The sequence below is a fragment of the Microcaecilia unicolor genome, chromosome 3 (assembly GCF_901765095.1).
Source record: "Microcaecilia unicolor chromosome 3, aMicUni1.1, whole genome shotgun sequence".
Lineage (NCBI taxonomy): Eukaryota > Metazoa > Chordata > Amphibia > Gymnophiona > Siphonopidae > Microcaecilia > Microcaecilia unicolor.
Genome location: NC_044033.1, coordinates 193,248,496 through 193,271,723, shown reverse-complemented (window position 1 = coordinate 193,271,723; position 23,228 = coordinate 193,248,496). Strand labels below are relative to the sequence as shown.

General features: G+C 46.0%; 1 protein-coding gene across 2 annotated transcripts in view; it reads left to right on the top strand.

The window, feature by feature from the left end:
• The window catches only part of VAV1 (vav guanine nucleotide exchange factor 1), a 126,545-nt gene that overhangs the window by 30,242 nt on the left and 73,075 nt on the right, over positions 1–23,228 (top strand). For both annotated transcript variants that reach the window (XM_030196869.1, XM_030196868.1), the window contains exons 7-10: positions 2,637–2,705; positions 16,054–16,157; positions 16,524–16,623; positions 20,321–20,416. In XM_030196869.1, the coding sequence (XP_030052729.1) occupies positions 2,637–2,705; positions 16,054–16,157; positions 16,524–16,623; positions 20,321–20,416 (369 nt within the window). The remainder of the gene's footprint in view (positions 1–2,636; positions 2,706–16,053; positions 16,158–16,523; positions 16,624–20,320; positions 20,417–23,228) is intronic.

The window sequence follows — 23,228 nt, the reverse complement described above, 5'->3', positions numbered from 1 at the left end:
TGCACTTTTGTGCTTTTTAATTTTCTCATATTAATTTTATAAACGTATGAGGGAAGAAAGATCACTTCTTTCATAAAGTTTGTGTGCTACTCTTTAATTTCTGCATGTTGCTGTAGTTTTTTTTTAAATGACAAAATTACTTATTTCGCATCAGTATCCTGTCTCCTCTTTTGTTTAGACGAGTGGTTCTCAACCTTTTCTCAGTTGTGAGGCACCTGACGGATGATGCTCACATATGTGACACACTTCATACCATGACTATAACAAACCTTTACTCTAATATAGTATGCAGCTCGTATGAATTAAATGTAAACATGCTCTCATCCACAACCTCCCTTCCCATGAACAGATGTAGATCATAATTAGCACATTTTCTCTATGGAAGTTATCATATAAAAAAATGTTGGTCCTGGTTTCTCTTTTCTTTCTTGTCTGTTGTCTTCTCACTTTCTAGTGGGTGCTGTCCATTTCTCCTTTCTCCACTTCCTCCTGTTTTTTTTTTTCCATTCTCTCAATACGTCCATCTCTAGTATTTTTCCTCTCTCTCTCTTTGCCTGCTCACTCAAATTTCACCCTCACTCTTTAGTCCTCCAACTATATTATACTTACCTATCAACTTTTCATTTCCTCCTTTCACTGTTTAGCGCTCCTGTCTCATTCCTTCCCTGGCCTCCTATTCTATCCTCTTTCACTCTCTTGCTATTACTACAGAGATCCTATGTACTCACCATTCTCCTCTCACTCATCTCCCTGAGAACTCTCATGGTATTTCCCACATATCATCCTCCAACCCCTATCCTCTAAAGTCTGACGTGTCCCTCTCCCCAACCTCCACCCCCACAGTCTGACATGTATCCCTCCCCTCACCCCCTACTCCTATGGTCTAAAATTTATTCCCTGTCCCCTGTTTCCTCACCCTAGGTCTGGCATCTCTCCTATACCCCTCCCTTATACAGGTCCAGTACCTCTGCCCAGTGGTATAGCCGGGGGGGGGGGGGGGTGCCAGGGGAGTGGCCGCTCCCACAAACGGAGTTCTGCCAGCTCCGGCGCCTATTTGTTTCTCAATGTGTTGCATTGAAAATGTGCTCCAGCGCCAGTGGAAGTCTGCTCTTGCGCCGCTCTCGCTCCCCCGTGCCGTCAACCTGGCTCCGCTTCTGCCTCTGCCTTCCTCCATCTCCTCCCCATATGTCCAGCACCTCTCCCTTCATCCTTCCCATAGGTTCAGCACCTCTTCCTTCCCTCCCTTTGAGTCCAGCATCTCTCCTTCTTGCCTTCCTCCATCTCCTCTCTGTAGGTGCAGAACCTCTTCCTTCCCTCCCTGTGAGTCCAGCATCTCTCCTTGCCTTCCTCCATCTCCTCTCCATAGGTGCAGCACCTCTTCCTTCCCTCCCTGTGAGTCCAGCATCTCTCCTTCTTGCCTTCCTGCATCTCCTCTCCATAGGTGCAGCACCTCTTCCTTCCCCCCTGTGAGTCCAGCATCTCTCCTTCTTGCCTTCCTCCATCTCCTCTCCGTAGGTGCAGCACCTCTTCCTTCCCTCCCTGTGAGTCCAGCATTTCTCCTTCTTGCCTTCCTCCATCTCCTCTCCGTAGGTGCAGCACCTCTTCCTTCCCTCCCTGTGAGTCCAGCATTTCTCCTTCTTGCCTTCCTCCATCTCCTCTCCATAGGTGCAGCACCTCTTCCTTCCCTCCCTGTGAGTCCAGCATCTCTCCTTCTTGCCTTCCTCCATCTCCTCTCCATAGGTGCAGTACCTATCCCTTCCCTCCCTAGAAGTCCAGCACCCTTTTCTCATCCTCTCTCAGCGCCCCCAGTCCACCAAACTTGAGTGCTTCCCCAGCAGTAACACTTCTGGGTCTACTGGGATCCTTCCCTCTGCAGCAGCTCACCAGCACGTAAACAGGAAGTTGCTTCACAGGAGTGGGAAGCTTCAGAGGGAAGGACCTTAGTCAGCCCAGATGGTGTGTTATCATTGCCTTGGCTGGTGAAGCACTCAAGTTTGGTGGAGCAGGGGTGCTGAGGGAGAATGAGGAAAAGGTGCTGCATCTGCAGCGGGACAAGAGGGGGGGGGGAGAGGAGTGCTATGTTACATTAACAAAAAAACAACAACAAAAAAGGCAGCTCTGTGTACTGAGAACCGCTGGATTATTTTATTTATTTATTTATTTTTGTTACATTTGTATCCCGCGCTTTCCCACTCATGGCAGGCTCTATGCGGCTTACATGGAGTTAGACCAACTGACCCATTAGAAGTTGTGTATTTTAGACTAATTGTCATTAGACCGATTGTCCGTTAGATGAACTGTTATTAGACAATTGTGGGTGACCCCCTGCGGGGATCTCTGTCCTGTCCGCTTAAGAAAAAATTACAAACGTCATGGTGGAGCCGTGATCACTTAACCTTCAACACTGTGAGAGGGTAGAAAAAGGCCAAGTGTAGAACTTTTAATATGTGTCTAGAGGAAAAAGACTAGAAAGGGTTTCTCCACTAAGATCAAATCTCTAAAAATAGCTCTTGTGTGGTTTCAAGTTAACCACTGTAAAATAAGGTACAGTATAATTTTGTGCTCTTAGAACTTGGTAAAGGTTTAGTTGGTTGAAATCGTTTTGTCTTCTGTTGTCTTTAATTTTATGTTAACAGTACTTTATGAAACCGCTCCAGCGATTTTTAAAGAACCAGGACATGGAAAACATTTTTATCAATCTTGAGGTAAGCATTCGTCCCAAATTTAAATTCATGCCTTCCGTTTTAAAGTAAGACAATAAGCATAAAGTTTAGCTTGGTATGAGAAGATGAAGAGGAGAAATAGATGCAGGGAAGTCAGAATGTTATAAAAGGACATTTCCTTTGGTAAAAGTACATTATACATAGAAAAAGTGGCTTTTAAACATTGTCCACCTCAGTGTGATTACATGCAATGGGGTGTGCAATAAAGCCAGTAAGTAGTAAATTTAAAACAAACTGGAGAAAATATTTCTTCACTCAACGAGTAATTAAACTCTGGAATTCGTTGCCAGAGAATGTAGTAAAATCGGTTAGCTTAGCAGGATTTTAAAAAGGTTTGGGTAATTTCCTTAAATAGAAGTTCATAAACTATTAAGATGGTTTTGGGAAAATCCACTGCTTATTTCTAGGATAAGCAGCATAAAATCAGTTTTACTGTTCTGGGATCTTGCCAGGTACTATTGACCTGGATTGGCCACTGTTGGAAACAGGATACTGGGCTTGATGGACCTTGGGTCTGTCCCAGTATGGCAACACTTACGTAAGTTTTAAACATTGTCCGTTATGGCCCCAGAGGTCAGATGTCCGCTTTGGTTTTGGTCTGAGTCCACGTTCCTTTCTTTTGGTCCCAGGTCCACTTCTTAGGGGCAGTGAGTTTTGTAGCACAAAAGTACAATGCACAAAGGTGTCTTGGCAAAAGGTATTTGATCTAAAATTAGGTTTACAGCACTTAGGACAGAAAGTAAATACAGCAATGCTTCTGTGTGTCTCAGGGTCTGCCTGATGTCTGATTTTGTGTATGTCTCTGTCAGTGAGAGAGAGTGCTGCAGGTGTGGATGTGTATGTCTGTGTATGTCTGTGTCTGTCCCAGTGGTGTACCAAGGGCGGGGCATGGGGGCGGTCCGTCCCAGGTGCACGCTGCTGGAGGGGTGCAGAGAGCAGCCGCGCGCCTGTCGGCTCCGCTGGTTCCCTGCTCCCTCTGCCCCGGAACAGGTTACTTCCTGTTCTGGGGCAGAGGGAGCAGGGAGCCAGCGGAGCTGAGAGCTGTGCGGCTGCTCCCAGCAGCCAAGAATGCATCCGGGGGGGGGGGGGGGCCTAGGGTTACCATATGGCTTCAGAAAAAGGAGGACGGATTGAGCCAGCCGGGTTTTACTTCCATTGCTTTCCATGGAAAGCAATTGAGCCAGCTGGGTTTTACTTCCATTGGGGGGGGGGGGGGGGGGGGGGGGGGAGTGCGCATCGGCGATCCGCCCTGGGTGGCAGCTGACCTAGGATCATCACTGGTCTGTCCTTCTCTTTGTCCTTCTCTGATTTTAAATAACTGAACTCTTTTTCCACACACATAGGACTGTGGTATAATTTGGTTAGTTTTACCAAGGAGGTGTGAATTCCTGTGAAGGCACAGTTCATGGAGATAGTGGTTTATTTCTATTGTTTTTTCCTGAGCATTGGTTCTGGTTTGGTTTTTTTTTGCTCGGAAGCACAGGTGTGGTCTGTCTTACACTGACATTCCCAGGGATCAGACTAGGGGGGTGGGAATGTCAGAGCTGCTGATATGGAGTAGGCCCTAAAGCCTCAGTTAGGCTAATGCTGACATCTGCACCCTTTTAAATGGGGGAAAAGATGGAAACAAACCTGAGTACATGATACAGCATTCACATCCGCCACTGCTTTATACATCGCAGTGGCCAGCTTGCAATACTTTAATGCCTCACATATCTCCCATAGTACTTCTGCTGTTTCACCAGGGCCCCTGTAATGCACAGTATTATCTCCATAGCTAGGAGATAAGCTAGTCCCATTATGAGTCCAAACCTCATGTCTTAGGTAGGGCAGCTGCTACTGGGTGGGGAAACCCAATATGCTACCTCAGTGCCCGTCATAAAGAGAATGAACAGTGCCTATGGGATGAAGGAATTTCTAATGAGTACATAAGTACATAAGTAGTGCCATACTGGGAAAGACCAAAGGTCCATCTAGCCCAGCATCCTGTCACCGACAGTGGCCAATCCAGGTCAAGGGCACCTGGCACGCTCCCTAAACGTAAAAACATTCCAGACAAGTTATACCTAAAAATGCGGAATTTTTCCAAGTCCATTTAATAGCGGTCTATGGACTTGTCCTTTAGGAATCTATCTAACCCCTTTTTAAACTCCGTCAAGCTAACCGCCCGTACCACGTTCTCCGGCAACGAATTCCAGAGTCTAATTACACGTTGGGTGAAGAAAAATTTTCTCCGATTCGTTTTAAATTTACCACACTGTAGCTTCAACTCATGCCCTCTAGTCCTAGTATTTTTGGATAGCGTGAACAGTCGCTTCACATCCACCCGATCCATTCCACTCATTATTTTATACACTTCTATCATATCTCCCCTCAGCCGTCTCTTCTCCAAGCTGAAAAGCCCTAGCCTTCTCAGCCTCTCTTCATAGGAAAGTCGTCCCATCCCCACTATCATTTTCGTCGCCCTTCGCTGTACCTTTTCCAATTCTACTATATCTTTTTTGAGATACGGAGACCAGTACTGAACACAATACTCCAGGTGCGGTCGCACCATGGAGCGATACAATGGCATTATAACATCCGCACACCTGGACTCCATACCCTTCCTAATAACACCCAACATTCTATTCGCTTTCCTAGCCGCAGCAGCACACTGAGCAGAAGGTTTCAGCGTATCATCGACGACGACACCCAGATCCCTTTCTTGATCCGTAACTCCTAACGTGGAACCTTGCAAGACGTAGCTATAATTCGGGTTCCTCTTACCCACATGCATCACTTTGCACTTGTCAACATTGAACTTCATCTGCCACTTGCACGCCCATTCTCCCAGTCTCGCAAGGTCCTCCTGTAATCGTTCACATTCCTCCTGCGACTTGACGACCCTGAATAATTTTGTGTCTTCGGCGAATTTAATTACCTCACTAGTTATTCCCATCTCTAGGTCATTTATAAATACATTAAAAAGTAACGGACCCAGCACAGACCCCTGCGGGACCCCACTAACTACCCTCCTCCACTGAGAATACTGGCCACGCAATCCTACTCTCTGCTTCCTATCTTTCAACCAGTTCTTAATCCATAATAGTACCCTACCTCCGATTCCATGACTCTGCAATTTCTTCAGGAGTCTTTCGTGCGGCACTTTGTCAAACGCCTTCTGAAAATCCAGATATACAATATCAACCGGCTCCCCATTGTCCACATGTTTGCTTAAGGCTTAAAGGTACCAGGATGCCATGAGTGAGGGTATGAGAGAGTGGGAACTACAGCGGACCCCTGGGATGCAATGCAGTAGACAAGGCCAAATTAAACTGTTTCAGAGGGAGATGCTACAAAAAGCAGGTGATGGGAAAAGTAGTGGAAAATGTATGTGTAGCTACTTTAAAGTGCTGATGGTATTTTGTAGGAGATGTACATGTGTCTCACTTTACAGCACAGGAAGATCATGGCTATGCATGACAAACTTTTTTGTGCAACAGTTAAAATAATGATAGGGTGAATAAGAACTTTAAAGGCATGGTCAGCAGTAGGTGACCCAAATAAAAGTTCCCCAACAGAGACATGAGCATCTTGTAGCAAATTGTCAACAGTCTGTTGACTCTGTCCGTTCTGATAAGTGATTATATGATTCACTTCTTTGGAGGTTGTCTTAAGGTGATCAGTGTAGGCACTGAGTCCTATAAAGTTCATCAGTTTATGTAAAATCTGTTCTCCCATGTCAAAGGTAATAGATGCACAGCGTATGGTATAAAGTCTGGAATGTCAGTAGAGTCATGGTAACCAGAGGTGTGGCATATGTTGTCCCATTAATAACGATAATGGCTTCACTAGGTATTGTTCAGTAAATAGTTTGAACTGTACAGCAAAGTGTTGTTAGGAAGGCGGATGTTATGTACTTAGGGAGCAATAGATAGAAATATTTTGTGGAAAGAATATGAAAACAAAAGTGTCCTGCTCCGAGGTACTACAAAATGTGTGAGGCAGTCGGTGAGTATGAGATTCGGCAGTCAGGGAGCAGGAACTGTCAACCTGTTTAAACTGATGAGGTTCACACAGGAAATTAAAGGGTGTCTGTTCTCACAAACTGGGATTCATAGGCTTGACGAAGTCCAGTTATCATCCAGTGGCTGCACCCAAGTGAGATGCTCCAAAGGTTACATTAGCATATTATCAAATTGCACCCCAATTTTAGCAACCAGGTAAATAACTGTGTGTTGTCTTGACCATGGGATCAAAGTACAGATTGAGCAGATTGGAATGCTAAGTGTCCACCGCTCGAGATGGGCTATAGCAAATTTAGGCAATTTGGTGCTAGCCATCTCAATGTGTAATTAAACTCTGGAATTCATTGCCAGACAATGTAGTAAAAGCAGTTAGCTTAGCAGGGTTTAAAAAAGGTTTGGATTGCTTCCTAAAAGAAAAGTCCATAAGCCATTATTAAACTGGGGAAAATCCACTGCTTATTTCTAGGATAAGCAGCATAAAATCTATTGTACTTTCTTGGAATCTTGCCAGGTACTTGTGACCTGGATTGGCCACTGTTGGAAACAGGATGCTGGGCTTGATGGACTTTCGATCTGTCTCAGTATGCAATACTTATGTTCTTATGGCATGCCTCTTTGGCTAGTGAGTCAGCTAATATGTTTCCTTTCTGTGTGCTTTCACTTTAACTAAGTGTACTCTCTGAAACTGCTCACTTAATTCTTGCCTATGGCCCACAGTGCTGAATTATTTTTTTTACAGTGGAACCATCTGTGGATTTAAAGTTATTAACTAACCACCAGGGCAGCCTTAGGTGGTCTGTGGCCCAACTGTATGGGGAGGCTAAAGAGGGCGTGGTTAGGGGTGGGGCCAACATCCATAATTACCTTATTTACTTGTGCTTCACCATAAATCTACTCTAGGGGAGCGAAGGGTGTCCCATCCCAAATGTGAAAAGTTACAAGTACCACTCTAATTAGTGAGATTGAAGGTTAGCAAGTGAAAGTTTTCTTGCAGTGTATTCGGTATATAAATTTGTCATGGTGGAGAAAAATTTGTCATGGTGGAGAAGAGACTGAATCCCAAGGAAGGGCTGCTGGTTATTGACAAGTAATGCTTCTATGTGAATGTAAAAATGGATTTATATATCATAAATGCCATATATTTTAAACTCAATTATTTCAAGCACTTAACCAACACTAAACCACATAGAGGGGCATAATCGAACGTCGCTGGAGAAATAGTTCGCCGGCGATCTATTTTGGCGGCGGTGCAACAGCTGGCCGGAACCGTATTATCGAAAAAGATGGCCGGCCATCTTTTTTTTTTCGATAATACGGTTTAGCCCGGCCAAATGGCTTGGATTTCGCCGGGTTTGAGATCGCTGGTTTTGTTTTTCAGCGATAATGGAAAGAAATGCCGGCCATCTCAAACCCGGCGAAATCCAAGGCATTTGGTCATGGGAGGAGCCAGCATTTGTAGTGCACTGGTCCCCCTGACATGCCAGGACACCAACCGGGCACCCTAGGAGACACTTCTAACAATTTTAAAAAATATACAAATACCTCCCAGGTGCATAGCTCCCTTACTTTGGGTGCTGAGCCCCCCAAATCCCCCTCAAACCCACTCCCCACAACTCTACACCATTACCATAGCCCTCATGGGTGAAGGGGGGGCACCTACATGTGGGTACTGTGGGTTTTGGGGGGGGGGTTTGTAGGGCTCAACACTTAGCACCACAAGTTAACAGGTGGGGGGGGGGGGGGGGGATGGACCTGGGTCTGCCTGCCTGAAGTGCACTGCACCCATTAAAAATTGCTCCAGGGACCTGCATACTGCTGTCAGGGAGCTGGGTATGACATTTGAGGCTTGCATACAGGCTGGCAAAAAAGGTTTTTAGTTTTATTGTTTTAGTGTGGGAGGGGGTTGGTGACCACTGGGGGAGTATGGGAGGTCATCTCCCATTCCCTCCGGTGGTCATCTGGTCAGTTGGGGCACCTTTTTGAGGCTTGGCTGTGAAAATAAAAGGACCAAGTAAACCCGGCAAAATACTGATAAACGCTGCTTTTTTTTCCCATGATCCACGAAAGCCGGCCATCTGGTAGCCACGCCCATGCCGCCCATGTCCCGCCTTTGCTACGTCGCCGACACGCCCTCTTGAATTTTCGCTGGCGAGGCAACGGGAAAGCGGCGATGCTGTCAAAAAAGCTGCTTTCGATTATACCGATTTCGACGCTTTTGAGAGATCGCCGGCCATCTCCCGATTTATGTCGGGAAATGGCCGGCGATCACTTTCCAAAATAAGCCTGATACACATACACATCTATGGAACAATTCAACACCAGATCCTCCAAAATATTCTAAAACCAAACCATGTCTGGTGTTATGCACTATGCAATGGTCTGACTACAAAGGGCCTGCACTAGCTCCAGTTGATTCAGAATGCAGCAGCAAGACTCATAGAAGGTTGCAAGCGACGTGACCACATCACACCATTTTTACAAAAACTTCATTGGCTACCAGTACAATACAGAGCTAAATTTAAAACTCTCTGTCTGATCTTCAAGGCCCTGAAAGGAAATGGCCCCGAGTATCTGAAGAATAGGATGATCCTCCACACACCGCCAAGGACACTAAGGTCCTCTCAAGGACTTTCACTAACTACACCCTCTCCAAAAGGCATTACACGATGTGATACCCGCAAGCGAGCCTTCTCCGGAGTAGGCTCCACACTCTGGAATGCATTGCCTGAAAGGCTCCGCTTAAAGCAAGACTTCAACCAGGCCTTTACTGAAAGAAGCAACTAACTTGTTAGTCTCACACACACACAAGGATTGACTCAGGCTACACATACTGCAGCGGGACATTTTTATCCACTCCTAGCCTAACTGAGATAATATTTAACCATCTCTCTGACCTCATGTGCAACTTTCTTCAAATCACTCACCTTACTTTCAAATTCTTCCTACTTTCTTACTCATCTATATGTTACAACTTTGCCTTACCCTTCACTACCAATTATAATGTTCTATTACGTATTGTGTTGTCATTGCCAGTAGTATACCATGCCATATTTTGTATTGTTACTTGAATATTTTTACTGCTGTAATTGCCTATTGCTCATGTTTGATCTATTCTTACTGTACACCGCCTTGAGTGAATTCCTTCAAAAAGGCGGTAAAGAAATCCTAATAAATAAATAAATAAATCTAAAATTAAATTAAAGTGTTGATGTTTGTCACCTCAATAAGGCCAACGATCCCTCAACTGCAAAACACCTATGCACAAACTTGTGCAAAAACACACTCAGAACCTTACTGTACCATAAATATTACACTGGGCAGAACCTAATACACCACCCATACGGACAACATCACAGACCGCCAACAATATGAAACAAGGGATCATATCACAATTCTCATGTACAGCCACCAAACATCCTTTTAGGGTAGATAGTAGTCACAATGAGCTTCTTTTAATAACGACCATAGAGATAAGAGTTTTCAAATTTCAATTTTGGCACAGTATAAGTCATCACAAACAAAATATAAGAAAACCAATGGATTGCATTAGGGGCTTATAGCCCATTTAGTTATGTTTAAAAATAGATCTGCATGAAACAAAATATTTATTTTTTATTTTGACTTATAATATAAAACTAAACCTGCCTCAGAGTCATCACCTCTCCTCTTGAAATCCAACGTACGTGTGGCGTGCCACAATTTCCTTCTGAATTTAGTAGGTCTGGGAAAGTATTACAGCCACTCTTAGCCAGCCTTCCCTACTGACGGTGACGTGACGGGTCCTGCCCGCGCATTCCCGCTTTTGCGGAACAGGAAGTTGCGTGATGCATTTGCATCAAATGATGGGAGCAGGCGCTGAAGCAGATGAGATTGCTAATTGAACCGATCGCTACTGGTAGCATAGCGATTAAGTGAGCAGTGAGGCACTCAGCAGGACTTGATGCCAGCCCTGAAGTGAGAGTCGCGCGGCCTGCTCGGGGGAGGGAAAGAGCGAGGAGAAACCGCGGGGCGCTGCAAAAAAGAGAGAGGACTGGCTGGGGAGGCTTAGCCTCCCCTAGCCTCTTATACCGGGCGCCTATGAGGGCAGCAAAGGAATGGCACTTCTAAAATGATCTGTATCTCGGGGTGAGAATTGTGATATTGCTGCAAACAGGACACAAATGCAAAGTCAGCTCACAGTACTGTGCTGAATCTGACCCACAGCAGTACTGTCTCTGCAGAATCGCTTGGTTATCTGGGTCTAGTTGTCCAATTGTAAACCCTGCTAGGCAGTCGCCTGCCTCCCTCACACTGGCTACTGCCATCGATATATATTATAGGAAGAAAAGGGGATCTTTTGTCCAGTACCAGTTCTCTAAAGATCATATGATTGGGGGCACTGGGTACCGGAGGTTGCCCCCTCCAGTAAGATTCCTGCAACCTGTACTTTAGGCTGTTTTAGTAGTTCAGACTTTACATTCTGTGCCTGCAGCATCAGGTTCAGTGGACTATTTTCTCAGTACAGGCCAACTTGCCCTCCACAATTAATTGAAGTGGGATGTGTGTGGTGGCTGCACATGTCTGTGGTTTCCACACCAGTGATGTATGTAAACTTTGCAGTGCTGCATAAGCAGGCCAGTACATGTTTTTCACAGGTTCCCATTTTCAGTTCACAAGTGAGAACTCTGGAAAAGAAAGGATTCGGGTGACCTGACCCTTCTAGACGCTGTGTTAGGGCTGCACCTACACTGGGTATATAGAAGAAGGTTCTGTGGGGGCCAGGACAGTAGCAGAAGTCAAAGCCTGCTTCAGTTTAGACTCAGCCTCCGTGTGTTCCTCTGCCCAAACATAATCTTTACTTTTCAGCAGGGAGTACAGTGGAGCTGCCACTTCAGCATAATTGTGCATAAATTTCCGGCAGAATCCCATGAGTCCTAAGAAGGATTGGAGTGATTTCTGATCTGTAGGAAGTGGTAGTTTCCGTATCAGCTCTACTCTCTTATATAATCTACAGACTTAACATCCTGTTCAGTGGTTACCCCTAGAAAGGAAACCTGTGACTTACACAGCTGGGCTTTGGCACGATTCACTTTAAGACCAGTTTCTTTCTCAGAGAGCTTTTAAAATCTCTCTTACTTGAGCCCAATGTGCAGCTTCATTCTCAGACTGAATTAAAATGTCATCTACATATGACATTTGCTCTGCAAGACACATGCATATATTTCTGGAAAACAGATGGAGAATCTTTGTAACCCTGGGCAGCACAGTCCATGCGTACTGTTTATTCAGCCACTGAAATGCTCCTGAACTGGCATTCAGGGGCCAGATGCAGACTCCAAAAACTATTAGATATGACTGACAGAAAAAAAATGTACAGTCGGGGTTCAATTTAGATATCATTTCAGGGTATAAGGCTACTAAAGATTTAGAAACTTGATTTACGGCCTGGAAGTCTGCCCCCCCTGGTTTAACTATCTGCCAAGCTGGCGAGTTGCATGTAGAAGAGAGACCTCTGATCAGACCCCTCTCTTCAAGTATCTTTATAATCTTAGTTAATGACTGTATTGCCTGATGTATTGCCTGATGATGGGTATTGTTTCTGTGGTGGAGGGTCCTCTTCTCCCAACAGGATTTCAGTGGGCATGCTGCCACAGTGTACTTTATCTTGCACCCAGACTGGAGTACCAGGCACCTTTGAGGGAATTAAAGTCGGATCATACTGCTGATCTGCTTTTAAGCACTGTGTAGCCAGTAGCATGGGAATGACTTCATGCACCGAAGTTTTAGAAGCACTGGGAATTCCTGTAAGATTAGCCATATCCACTACTAAATGTAACTGGTTGAGGACGAGAATTCCAATTATTTCTTTCAGTTCTCACTATAGTGGGGGCAGTGGTTTCCATAATTTCATTGTCTTGCTCACTTTGCAGCTCCTTGTGACTCTGGGCAAGTCACTTAACCCTCCATTGCCCCTGGTACAAAATAAGTACCTGAATATATGGAAACCGCTTTGAATGTAGTTGCATAAAACCTCAGAAAGGCGGTGTATTAAGTCCCATTTCCCTTTCCCTTTGTACAGGGATACCCCATTTAACTGGGATAGCCACACAGGTCAAAGCTGAGTCATTAATACCTTGAATTTCATAATTTTGCACATTTTTCTGGTCTGCAGTGGGAGAAGCATTATTTGTAAAGCTAATTCCAGCCCCTGTGTCAATCAAACATCGGGGCGTCCACAAGTGTCCAACATCAAAGATGCCATAAACCTTAGTCTATAATTCTGATCCTGTATCTTTCCCATCAACCTGAGTTGCTTGAAGTGAGGCCCAGATGCACAAAACTTTAATGACTCTTTAACAAAGAAATTTTCAACCGTAGCATGCATTAAAGGCCATTTTCCGACGACGCTAGCAGCTAACGAAAACGGAATGCAAATGAGTCACTTCCAATTGAAATGTGAACAATTTGCAATGCACTAACCATACCGACGATTGCAACGAATCATTTACCGTGATATATTTAACGTGAAGTCAGACCTGTCGTTAAGGCCTGAGCTGTCATAAAGACACTGCTCCCCGCTTCTCCTTGCAGCATAAAAATCCAAGCTGGCATGTTTGAAAATAAAAAAAACCCACACAAACACGTGGCTCCCCGCTTCCCCCTGCATAACATTGAAAAAAAACCCCCCAAAAAGCAAAAAAGGATCGGGAGGGGGCAAAGGCGCTCATCAGCAGCGTCCTGTATGGACGCCCTTGCCCCTCCCGCCCGAGGTCGACACTGCTCCCCGCTTCCCCCTGTATTAAATAAAAAATCAAAAGAAAACTAAACTGTAGTAGCCACGGCCCCCCTCCCTTCCTCTCTCTCTATTTCTCCTTCTCCCACAGCTACGTAGGTAACTTACATCAGAGGAGGGCGGGCCCAGGAAGAACGGAGGGACATCGGAGGAGGCATCACTGATCGCCGATCAGCTGTTCTTGCCCATGCAGCGCCTTCACACAGAGGTGAGAGGCGCTGCGCGGGCCCGGTAAGGCGGAGGGGGGAGCGGCAGCGACGACCTCAGGGGGTGAGGCACGGGGGTGGAGGATGGCGGGAGGCGGAGCTGTGTGGGAGAAGGAGAAATAGAGAGAGAGGAAGGGAGGGGGCCGTGCTTGCTACAGTTTAGTTTTCTTTTGATTTTTTATTTAATACAGGGGGAAGCGGGGAGCAGCGTCGACCTCGGGCGGGGGGGGGGGCAAGGGCGTCCATACAGGACGCTCCTGATGCGTGCCTTTGCCCCCTCCCGATCCTCAGCTTTTTTTACATTTTTTGGCATGCGCAGAGCAGCCAGCATAACGCTAGGCTGCTCTGCGCATGTTTTACGGGCACATTAACAACGGGGATTACACTTCTTTAATGCATTCTACTTTCGTTTACCGAACATGTAGGACTTGTTTTTTTACTGCATTCTTCGTTTTTTCAACTTCGGTAAGGACTTTTATGTTTTTGATTTTTTTACGTATGGTTAATGCATCTGGGCCTGAGTCCTCAGGTAAGTGAAAAGAGTCAGCCTGGGCCAGGAAGGCTTGGGACATTTTGGTATTTGAACACTGGGGATCAGGACATCCCTATTCTTAGTTTTCTGTTTCTCCTGGGCTTCCATCAAGTTGCTCTGTGTTTGGTCCAATTGTAGCTAAAATTAAATGTGGATCCTGATCTCACTTAACGTTTTCCTGTTGCAATTCATCTCTTTGTGCTTTGACTTCATGAAAAGGAATGTAACCTGAGGAATTTCTAAAATTACCTCTGCTCTGGTCTCTCCAGGGTGCCTGTCCTCTGTTCCCTTTATCTGGGTTTTTTTTTGTGTATTGGAGTGATCCCGACTTGCCTTTTCCTGGCTTCTGAAGCAGTAATTATCTGGGATTGCTGAATTTTTCCAATTCTGAGTATTAAAGTGTAAAAAGGGGTTGCTTTAGGCTCCGCAGAAAACAAGAGGTGGTGTTTAGTAATCTCAGTAGATAGTAACTCTTAACAGAAATTCCTTATGCGGTCTCTGACCATAATCTTCTGTATTGGGCCAACGGTTCTGCTCTCTGCTTCCAGCACCCAGAACTTTGAATGCAAACTGGTCCAGTGCATCATTTGGCAAAGGTGAAAGGGTTCTAAACCAAAGCCAAAGCTGACATCTCACCTCTGGGGCCATAATGGTCAGACATGTTCTAGAGGGTAAGGTTAGGTCGAGGTACAAAATGGTGTATGTACTTAAGCATTTTCAAAGCCAGGCAATCTCCCTGCAGAAATGCAAGCACAAATTTGGGTGGTTACTTTCCCCTTGGGCAATAATCAAAGTTAAACTAGCCAAGCACTTTGTGTAATTACCGGTACAAATCCCTCTGCCTTTTGCACCAGCTTGGGGAGTTTTGGTTCTTGCACAGTAGGTGGGGTTGCAGTAGGGTAGGTAAGAAGAGAAGACCTTTTCATGTTGTGCTTCAGAAGAAAGCTATGCAGACCTGTAGAACTTGACCTATTGAAGCCAGTGGATTCAGTCCTGGGTTTTGCACAGGGCCGCCGAGAGACTGGGCCGGGCCCGGGACAAGGCCGCCCCTGGGCCCCGCCCCCACTGCCACCCCCCTAGGTTATCGCCGCCCCCCCTGAGGGGGGCCCGGCGCCACAGTCCCACCCGCCTCCGCCACCGGGCCGGGCCCCTTCCACCCGAACCCCCCCACCACTAGAAGTGCTGTCTTCTGACTCCGGCGTGCGCAGCCCACACAGATGCACTCCTCTCAGCTGATTTTTGCTGTACTCTGCAGGGCTTCTGTGCGTCTGGTGTCCTGTACGTGCAGGACGTCAGATGCACAGAAGCCCTGCAGAGTACAGCGAAGATCAGCTGAGAGGAGCGCATCTGTGTGGGCTGCGCACGCCGGAGTCAGAAGACAGCACTTCTGCTGGCGGGGGTTTGGGTGGAAGGGGCCCAGCCCAGTGGTGGAGGCGGGTGGACTGTGGCGCCGGGCCCTCCTTGGAGGCCCAGGCCCCGGGAATTTTGTCCCCCCTGCCCCCCCCTCTCGGTGGCCCTGGTTTTACAAAGATCTGTTCTAATCTTAGGTGTGATGTAACAGGTAAAAAGGATGAATTACCAGTCTACAGCTGTGCAGGTGGGATTCTCAAAACACTGGAGTGCATGCTGACCAATGTGAAAGTAGCCAGCATTGACTAGCACCTCACACTCAAATCACAAGCATCTACATATGATACGATGACACAAACAGGCAGATGAATGGACATTTCCCCCCTAAGGCTTTCTACAAAAACACGTAGAAAACAATGTTGGCACATATTCAATTAATTGACCACTTTTTGGCTTTTTCTAGGATCTCCTGAATGTCCACCGATACTTCCTTGAAGAACTCAAGAATTCAATTTCTGTGAACTACTCCCAGAACCTCTATCAGGTGTTCATCAAATTCAAGGAGAGGTGAAGCTCTAGACACAATCCATTCACTTGGCTGTTTTGCAGGGATAGAGCAAATATGGTCTGTATCGTTATTCTTTGAGGGGAAAGGGGGTGAGAGAAGGATAAAAATAATGATGAATTATATAAAAGAGCTTTTATTAAGGACAGTGGTGCTACTGGATAGAAGCATGCTAAAATATACAAGTGTGTTAGCAGACTCAGAAACAGTGCAGCATGAGGGCTGCAGGTCTTGCTTGAGCAGGTCAGTTTCAGAGACTTGCATTGTGAGTGGGTGTCTGCTTTTTGCTTTCTCTGTGTTCCTTCTCTTCAGACACACTCTTCCTCTATCTGTTCAATTAAAGTGAGATCTCTTCACTTATTTTCTAGATTTCTGCTCTATGGTCAATACTGCAGTCAGGTTGAATTTGCCGCAAAGCACCTGGACCAGACAGCCTGTGCCCGAGAAGACATACGGATGAAATTAGAGGTCAGAATCCTGAAAGCTCTCCAGAACTGATCTCTGTACTGTAGCTTGCTTAAAAACAAACAAACAAAAACAAAACCCTTGTACATTCTTAAGACAATTTAAGTAGTGAAGAAAGACAGAAATGTGCACTTTGAATATTGTGTTCAATTCTAAAGATATAGTGGAATTAGAAAAGGTGCAGAGAAGGGCGACGAAAATGATAAAGAGGATGGGAAAACTTCCTTATGAGGACAGGCTAAAGCAGCTAGGGCTCTTCAGCTTGGAGAAAAGACTGCTAAGGGGAGATATGATAGAGGTCTATAAAACAACGAGTGGAGTGGAAAGGGTAGATGTGAATTGTCTGTTTACTCTTTCCAAAAATACTAGGACTAGGGGGCATTCGATGAAGCTACAAAGTAGTAAATTTAAAACGAATCGGAGAAAATGTTTCTTCACTCAGTGTGTAATTAAACTCTGGAATTTGTTGCCAGAGAATGTGGTAAAGGCGGTTAGCTTAATGGGGGTTTAAAAAGGTTTGGACATCTTCCTAAAAGAAAAGTCCATAGACCATTATTAATACGGACTTGGGGAAACTCCGCTGCTTATTTCTGGGATAAGCAGCATAAAATGTTTAGTACTTTTTGGGATCTTGCCAGGTATTTGTGACCTGGATTGGCCACTGTTGGAAACAGGATGCTGGGCTTGATGGACCTTTGGTCTGTTCCAGTGTGGCAATACTTATGAAATTACTGTGGTTGGGATTGATATTTCTGAAGCACATCATGGTGACATTGGACTCTCTGGACTTTGGTGTCACTTGATAATGGCTTAGATTCCTACGTTTCAGGCATCTGTCATACACTAATTAGGCACTGATTGGGCTCACATTATATACTCTTCATGGGAAAATTAATGCACCTGAGAGGCCATGACTGAATTGACGCCACTCTGGTTACATACTATCCAGGGCAAGAGCAGGGATGAAAAGTGCAGGTTATATACTGACTGGTTAGGTCTTTTCTATAAGTTAACTAGTGTTGCTTTTTGTTTTCATGTTCTGATTTTATTCTATTGTTAACTGTCTTGACCTGGGTTAGCTAAGCGGTATATTAAAATCTTTATAATCAAGATAAATCAAGGGGTAAAACTGACGCTTCCGAGACTGTGCTCATAGTAACATAGTAAGTGGTGCCACATAAAGACTGGCCTGGTCCATCCAGTCTGCTCAACAAGGGTAGCCAGAGCCACACCTGCTACTCTGTGTCAGGGGAGTAGCCAGACTTCGGCGTGAGGGGGCATATTTTATCCCCCCCCCCCCGCTATTGCCGACCTCTGCCGCCGCCACCACCACCACCAACAACAACTTTGACCCCCCTGCTGACGACCCTCTCGACCCCCCCCTCCCGCCACCAACCTTCCCCTGCCGCCACCGCCTACCTTTGCTGGCGGGGGACCCCAACCCCCGCCAGCCGAGGTCCTCTTCTTTCCACGCAAGGCTTCGTTCTGACTGTTTCTGACATCCTGCCCAAGGCTTCGTTCTGTTTCTGTGAGTCTGACGTCCTGCACGCACAATGTGCAGGATGTCAGAAACAGTCAGAACGAAGCCTTGCGTGGAAAGAAGAGGACCTTGGCTGGCGGGGGTTGGGGTCGCCCGCCAGTGAAGGTAGGTGATGGCGGGTTGGCAGCGGGAGGGGGGGTCAAAAGGGTCGTTGGCAGGGGGGTCCAGGGCAAAATCTACGGGGGCCCAAGCCCCGTGGCCCCACATAGCTACGCCACTGCTCTTTGTAGGTTATACTGATGATTAACCACTAACAGAACCAGGGGAGTTGGCAATTTTCCACCACAGGAACCACATCTAGGTTGTACATAATGCAATCGAGGAACACCCCACCCAGGCCAATAGTCAGAAGAGTGATTTTTTTGGGTATGGCTGCAGCATAATCACATTTATTATCATTACACAATTCAACAGCATTGCTAATTAACATTTTACTCCCTAATTTCAACCTTAAGATGTTTTCTCCTTCCCCATTGTGATACACAGTATCCACACTCAGAGCGTATGATATAAATGTGATTATAAAACACGCTTATTTGATCTTGATCTGTCTGATCCGTTTTTGGGATATAGACCGTAGACGTCTACCCAGCACTGCTGATCTTACTTTCTAATTGCTGGAGTTGAGAAATGGAAGGTATTAGCGTTATTTTTTAGGACACGTTATCACATGGTCTAATCCTTTTAATTTTGTGATGATACTAGTTTTGTTAGTGATATAAAAAACCTTTTTCCAAAAAGTTTAGGAAAAGGCATGGGGGTGGGGGATAGAGGAAAAGTGACAGGACAAGGTGTCTTTGTATTAGGACTTGACAGGTGACGGTTCTCTAATGTGGGCGATTTTGTCTCGGTAAAGTAATGGCGTGTCTGCTAAAATAGAGGAGATTAGAGTATCTGAAATCCAATGGATTTCAGGATCACAGGCAGCATAGTCTTACTACAGGTGGTTCTTGTCAGATGAATCTGATTAATTTCTCTGAGTGGGTGACCAGAGAGTTGGATCGAGGGCGAGTGCTAAATGTCGTGTACTTAGATTTTAGCAAAGCCTTTGACATGGTTCCACAAAGGCATCTGTTAAATAAAGTGAGTGCTGTTGGGATGGGCACTAAAGTGATTGACAAGGCTAGAAACTGGTTGAGTGATACCAGTGGTGTGCCACAGGGATTGGTAGACATCCTGGATGGTGTGGATAACATGAGGTATTTGCCTGTATAATCCCAGGGAGTAGTACAATATAGAGGGTGAAGTACCTATGTGAATGAAAGAAAAGTGTGACTTAGGGGCAAGGGTAACTAATGACTTTAAGGTGGCCAAACAGGTAAAAACAGTGATGACAAAAGTCAGAGGGATGTTTGGGTGCAATACAGAGAGGAATGTCCAGCGGGAAAAAGGAGGTGATTGGTCTCCACTTATCTTAATGAGGTCTCTGACCAGATATAAACAAAATAGCATCAGATCAGGAGGAGGCTATTAAAATGGTCAGTGGTCTTCATCATAAAGCATATAGGAACAGAGTTAAAGACTTCCATGTTTATTAACTTTGGAAGAAAGGTGACTCATGATAGACATTTAAGCATCTCTGTGGCATAAATGAACAGGACGTGAGAGGGCATAGGATGAAGGTGAAAGGGACAGACTCAGAAGTAACCTTAGGGAATTCTTCTTGATGGAAAAGGTGGTGAATTTGTGGAATGGCCTCCTGGTGGAAGTGGTGCAGATGAAAACAGAATCTGAATTCAAGAGAGCTTGGGACAAGTGCATAGGATCTCTGAGGGAGAGGAAGGGATAGTAGAGATCAGTAGATGGGCAGACTGGATGGACCATACAGGTCTTTATTTGCCGTCATTTACTACGTTACTATGATTTGGATGGACAGACTGGATAAGTCATATGGTCTTTATCTGTGTCATTTTCTGTCATTTTCTCCTGAAGGAGAAGAAAGGATTGTAGAGTTTAGTAGATGTGTGGATAATAGGCTGCATAAGTTGGTTGATCTTTATCTGCTGTCATTTTCTGCATTTCTAACTTTAAAAAAAAACACCCTTAGATTTGGCCTCAGACATATACAGTTATGGGGGGAATGTTTCTATTACCGTGAAATTCAAGAGCTAAATGATATTCTTGCAAGAAATATGAACAAAAGCTGAATTTGTTTTACAGGAATGTTCTACAAGAGCCAACAATGGAAGATTCAGTTTGCGCGATCTGCTCATGGTTCCTATGCAGAGAGTGTTGAAATACCCTTTGCTCCTACAGGTAGGGGGCGCCCTCTCCAATGGGAAGTGGTAGACTGGGTGATCTGGTGAGTGAACATAGGAGTTTGTGTGCTGACACATGAAGGCAAAGCCTGTCCCTGAAGGAGCAGCACCAGTTGCAGAGGAGTAATTGTCTAAATCATTATGATTGCCAGATATGCAGGAGAACTTAATAATTACAGCCTGTGGAGGTAATTTAGGAGGCTTACCTGGTTGTCTTGAGTGAGCATGAAATACCTTCAGTGCGTACAGATGTCTCCTGATGGTGTGGGCATGGTATAGGCAGACTTTTGAAATATATGCACACTTTTTCCATTTCGCAAGGGGAACACGTGTGTGTTTCAAAAAGCTCCCCATTGGTGTTTACACCTGCTCTAAATTGTGAGCAAGTTTTTGTCTGGACCTTGGGTTTTGAGGAGTGAGTGAGGAAGTAATGGAGCTCATTCCTTCCAACAAGCCAAAAACGAAGCTTGGAATCAACTTCCTGAGCCCTTACGCCAAGCCCCCTCCCTACCCATCTTCAAATCCTTGCTCAAAGCCCACCTCTTCAATGTTGCTTTCGGCACCTAACCTTTATACCTTTCAGGAAATCTAGACTGCCCCTATTTGACTGACTGTACATTTGTCCTTTAGATTGTAAGCTCCTTTGAGCAGGGACTGTCCTTCTATGTTAAATTGTACAGCGCTGTGTAACCCTAGTAGCGCTTTAGAAATGTCAAGTAGTAGTAGTTTACAGCTGTGTTCCTTAATCTGCTTCTCCTATTCGTAATTCTGTCCCCATAACAGTGTTGCTTATTTACATTTTCTTTTCCATTATAGAACGGAATTAATAGGTTCAGGCCCGGTGCTGACGTAAATCATACACAGTCCTGGTCTGGAGAAACCAAGAGAACACATCAAATCACCAAGAAGGCAAGGAAGCACCAGTACAGCTGCAACGGGATTTATTTAACCATCGACAGTAGTACCCAGCAACAGCCTGCATCAGGGGTTAATGGGAAATGAAAGTTCAAATCCCCCACTGTAGCGCTATCTTGAAGCCTGGGGATTTAGTGTGCTCTCCTGGTTTTTCCAGACTGGGACTGTGTGATACCAGTAGGTATATCTTTGCCTCTCTTTTGGGGTTTGCCAATGTATTGGACCCGGCAGTTTCCTGGTAGAGATTTCAATTTCAGAACTTTGCCTTGTGTAACTGTCCCACTGTACAAACCCACATGTAAAAGGTGCTGCCAGTGAAGTAGTGAGGCTACATTTTTAACCTGATTTCATTTTGGAGGTGAATTTGAACTCTAAACTGTGCAAGCTCCAGCACATACACAAAGATGCTAATTCCTATATAGACAGTGTAACTTGTGCAGGACCTTGCAGGGAGCTTACTTTGTGAGGTTCGTAGACCCATATGTGGCTTCTTAGCAGGGCTGCCGAAAGACTGAGCCAGGCCCGCTGCCCCCCCACCGCCCCCCAATTGCTACCATTGTCCCCTCCCTCTCCTGCTCTCAGGCTGCTGGTGCCACAGTCCCCAGTCTCCATCTGCCCACCCCCAGCCCTGTTGACAGCCCCCCTCCGCCCGCCACTGGGCCCCCTGCATTCAAATCAGCAGTGCCTCACCTCCGTGTGAAAGCGGCAGATCGCCTCCCTTCTGGCCCTCCCTGTGTCCTACCCTTGCGGAAACAGGAATTTACATCAGACGAGGGTGGGACACAGTGAGGGAAGGCCCGAAGGGAGGCGATCTGACGCTTTCACACGGAGGTGAGGTGCTGCCGATTTGAATGCAGGGGGCCCGGTGGCAGACAGAGGGGGGCTGTTGACGGAACCAAGGGCAGGCAGGTGAGACCGGGGACTGCAGTGCCGGCGGCCCGGGAGCAGGAGGAGAGAGACCCTGGCGCCCGGCCCCCCCTTGGAGGCCCGGGGAATTTTGTCCCCCCTGTCCCCCCTCTCGGCGGCCCTGCTTCTTAGTCTACATATCCTATTTATAAATTCACCCTCTGGAGAGTCACGTGATGAGCTGAGAGGAGTGGCCGTGTTTCTGTTCCTCTCGGGACGTCCCATTCCTGGCCCACACCTTCCCACGGGGTGAACTGCACATAAAGATGCAACAATCGCCAGCTTTTCGCCTTACCAGTATATGGAACTCTTAGTGACCCGTTTAGACACTGCTATGCCTGGTAAACTGTCCAAAAAAAGAAGCGGACAAGGCACGCGGAGGAGGAGAAGTCAAGATGAAGTCACTGGCGCTGCCACTCCGGTATCATTTACTTCTAGGCAATTAACGCATCTAACGGAAGCAGTCAAGCGGGCAATGGAAGCGTGACTTAAACAACTTTCAGTGCAGATGTCTCATGTAGAGGAGCTCTTGGCTGATACGACCTGCTGCAAGGGAGAGCTGGAGTGGCGGGTATCGGCAGTGGGGTCTGGAGCGTCTGCTGACATGGCAGTTCTGAAATTAAGGCAAGCTGAAACGGACAGGTTGGAAGGTTTAGAAAACCTGTCTCAGAGAGCCATTCTGCGTATTGTGGGTATATCGGAGATGGTTCCAGATCGTACGCTGCCTACTCTGTTGGAACGCTGGTTAAAAACTGAGTTCGCACTCGTGGACTGTATAGGCCCCCTTTGTTTGGAAAGGGCTCACAGGGTGGGACAATGCAGGCAGTATGGTATCATTTTCATTAATGCATTCTCTGTTGCTGGAACGGAACTCATTTCTCTCATGCTATGTTTTGTACATGTTTGGAGGAGGGGGATTCCTTTTGCTCTTTTCTTGTTATTCAGACTGAGACTCTTGCACTCACATGGACAACAGGAAGACATGAGTA